Source organism: Neopelma chrysocephalum, unplaced genomic scaffold (assembly GCF_003984885.1).
Source record: "Neopelma chrysocephalum unplaced genomic scaffold, ASM398488v2 Primary Assembly neopelma1_90707, whole genome shotgun sequence".
NCBI classification, from domain to species: Eukaryota; Metazoa; Chordata; class Aves; order Passeriformes; family Pipridae; genus Neopelma; species Neopelma chrysocephalum.
This window is the reverse complement of record NW_020919515.1, coordinates 1-2,858: the sequence shown is the minus strand read 5'-3', so window position 1 is coordinate 2,858 and position 2,858 is coordinate 1. Positions and strand designations below refer to the sequence as shown.

The 2,858-nt window shown below is 50.7% G+C and overlaps 1 protein-coding gene across 1 annotated transcript; it reads right to left on the bottom strand.

Moving 5' to 3' along the window:
- Nucleotides 1-12: 12 nt before the first annotated feature.
- ELOB (elongin B) lies at nt 13-2,434 on the bottom strand (the record flags this gene model as incomplete). Its single annotated transcript, XM_027707218.1, has 3 exons — nt 2,373-2,434; nt 1,480-1,614; nt 13-147 (listed from the first exon to the last, which is right to left on the bottom strand). Coding segments are annotated over exons 1-3 (273 nt in total), but the record flags the coding sequence as incomplete, so codon positions are not given.
- Nucleotides 2,435-2,858: the final 424 nt, after the last annotated feature.

Genomic DNA, 2,858 nt, shown 5'->3' with positions numbered 1-2,858 from the left:
CCCCCCCAGGACCCCCCAAAATCCCCCCCCAGACCCACCCCCCTCTCTGAGTGCCAGCCCCACGGTGGCGGGGGCCTGTGGCCGGGCCGTTTGACTCGTGAAGCCGCAGTCGCCCAAAGTCTTCGAGTCCTCCAGGAGCTGATCGTCCTGGGGGGCAAAAAACAGCAAATTTAACCCCAAAATAACCCCAAAATAACCCCAAAATAACACCAAAATTCACCCCAAAAAAACCAGCAAAATAACCTCAAAATAACAACAAAAATAAACCAAAATTCACCCCAAAATAACACAAAAATAACCCCAAAATAACACGAAAATAACCCCAAAATAACCTCAAAATAACCCCAAAATTCACCCCCAAATAGCCCCAAAATAACACCAAAATAACACCAAAATTCACACCAAAATAACAACAAAATAACCCCAAAATAACCCCAAAATTCACCCTGAAATAACCCCAAAATAACACCAAAATAACCCCAAAATTCACCCCAAAATAACCCCAAAATTCACCCCAAAATAACACCAAAATTCACACCAAAATAACCCCAAAATAACAACAAAATTCACCCCAAAATAACCTCAAAATTCACCCCCAAATAACACCAAAATTAACCACAAAATAACCCCAAAATAACCCCCAAAATAACACCAAAATTCACCCCAAAATAACATCAAAATTCACACCAAAATAACCCAAAAATAACACCAAAATAACACCAAAATAACACCAAAATTCACCCAAAATAACCCCAAATTAACACCAAAATAACCCCAAAATAACCACAAAATTCACCCCAAAATATCAGCAAAATAACTCCAAAATTCACCCTGAAATAAACCAAAAATAACACCAAAATTCACCCCAAAATAACCTCAAAATAACCCCAAAATAACCCCAAAATAACACCAAAATAACCCCAAAATAACACCAAAATAACCCCAAAATTCACCCCAAAATTAATTCCAAAATAACCTCAAATTTCACCCCAAAATAACCCAATTTTTACTCATTGTAACCCCATTTTTCCCCGATTTTCCTGTTTCTAACCCCGTTTTTTCCCGTTATTCCCGTTTTTAACCCCAATTTGTACTTTATAGAGCCTCTGGTGCTCGGGTGGCCGGTGCAGGATCCCCCTGAGCCCCATTTTAACCCATTTTAACCCCATTTTTTACCTGTTTTTCATGGGTTTAACCCCATTTTTTCCAGTTTTCCCCCGTTTTTCCTGTTTCTAACCCCGTTTTTTCCCTATTTTCCCGTTTTTAACCCCAATTTGTACCTTGTACAATCTCTGGTGCTCTGGGGGCCGGTGCAGGATCCCCCCAGGCCCCATTTTAACCCCATTTTAATTCCATTTTAACCTCATTTCCCCCCATTTTTCTTAGTTTTAACCCCACTTTAACCCCATTTTTCCCCATTTTTCCCATTTTTCCCCCCGTTTTTTCCCGTTTTTGTTGTTTTTTCCCCCAATTTTGTACTTTATAAAGCCTCTGGTGCTCTGGGGGCCGGTGCAGGATCCCCTGGACGATGCGTTTGAGCTCCAGGACCGTGGACGATTCCTTGGCCTCGGTGAAAATCGTCGTCTTGTGCCGACGGATCATCAGGAACACGTCCTGGGGGCGGGGCCACACAATCAGGGGGCGGGGCTACCCACACAGGGGGCGGGGCTACCCACAAAGGGGCGGGGCTGGTGGTTGGGGCGTGGTTGCATGAAAGGGGCGTGGCTAATGATTGGGAGGACATGGCTAATAAAGATGGTATGGTGGGGGCGTGGCTAGTGATTGGAAGGGCGTGGTTAGTGCTAAAGAGGGCGTGGTTGTGTGAAAGGGGGCGTGACCAGAGATTAGGAGGGCGTGGTTAATAAAAATGGTATGGAGGGGGCGTGGCTACTGATAAAGAGGGAGTGGCTAGTGAAAAAGGGGGCGTGGTGAATATAGATGGTATGGTGGGGGCGTGGCTACTGGTAAAGGGGGCGTGGTTAGTGTCTAGGAGGGCGTGGCTAATAAAGATGGTTTGGTGGGGGCGTGGCTACTGACAAAAAGGGCGTGGCTGGTGATTGGGAGGGCGTGGCTAATAAAGATGGAAAGGGGGCGTGTCCTCCCCAAACGAGGCAACGGAGGGGGCGCGGCTTCCGCGACGGGGGCGCGGCCACCGGTAAAGGGGGCGGGGCCACCGCTAAAGGAGGCGTGGCCTCCCTGAGGGGGAGGCAGTTGTAGGGGGGGAGGGGAGGCCTTTGGGGGTTTCCCCTCCCCTTTTGGGGCCCCAAAATGGCTTCTCCAGGGTGGGGGAGGGTCTCGCCCACCCCCCCTGAGCCCCCCCGGGTCCCTCCGGGACCCCCCGACCCCCCAAATCCCCCCCGTCCGTCCCTCACCATCGCGGCCGCTCCTCCGGCTCCGTCAGCGCCGGGTCCGCCGCGATCCCAGCGGCCCCCGCGGCGCCATTTCCGGCACAGAGCGGAAGTGCCCTCCCTCACTTCCGATCGCCATCTTGAGAAGGTCAAGGGGGAGCTTCTCTTCCGGGAAGAGGCGGCGGCGGCGCCATCTTGGAAAGGTCGAAGCGGTTTTGGCGCCCTTTTGTGAGGGTCGGGAGGCGCCGCCATTTTGTGGGGGGGAACGGCGCCATCTTGGGGAGGGAACGGGGGAGTTGGGGGGATTTTGGGGCATTTTGGGGGGTTTTGGGGGTTTGGGAAGGATTTGGGGGAGTTTTAGGGGGATTAAGGGGGATTTAGGGGGATTTTAGGGAAGTTCTGAGGGGGTTTGGGGGAGGATTGAGAGGGGATTTGTGGGGGAGATTTGAGGGAGTTTTAGGGGGAATTTGGGGGGGAATTTGGGGTCTTGGGAGTCCTTTGAGGGGGATT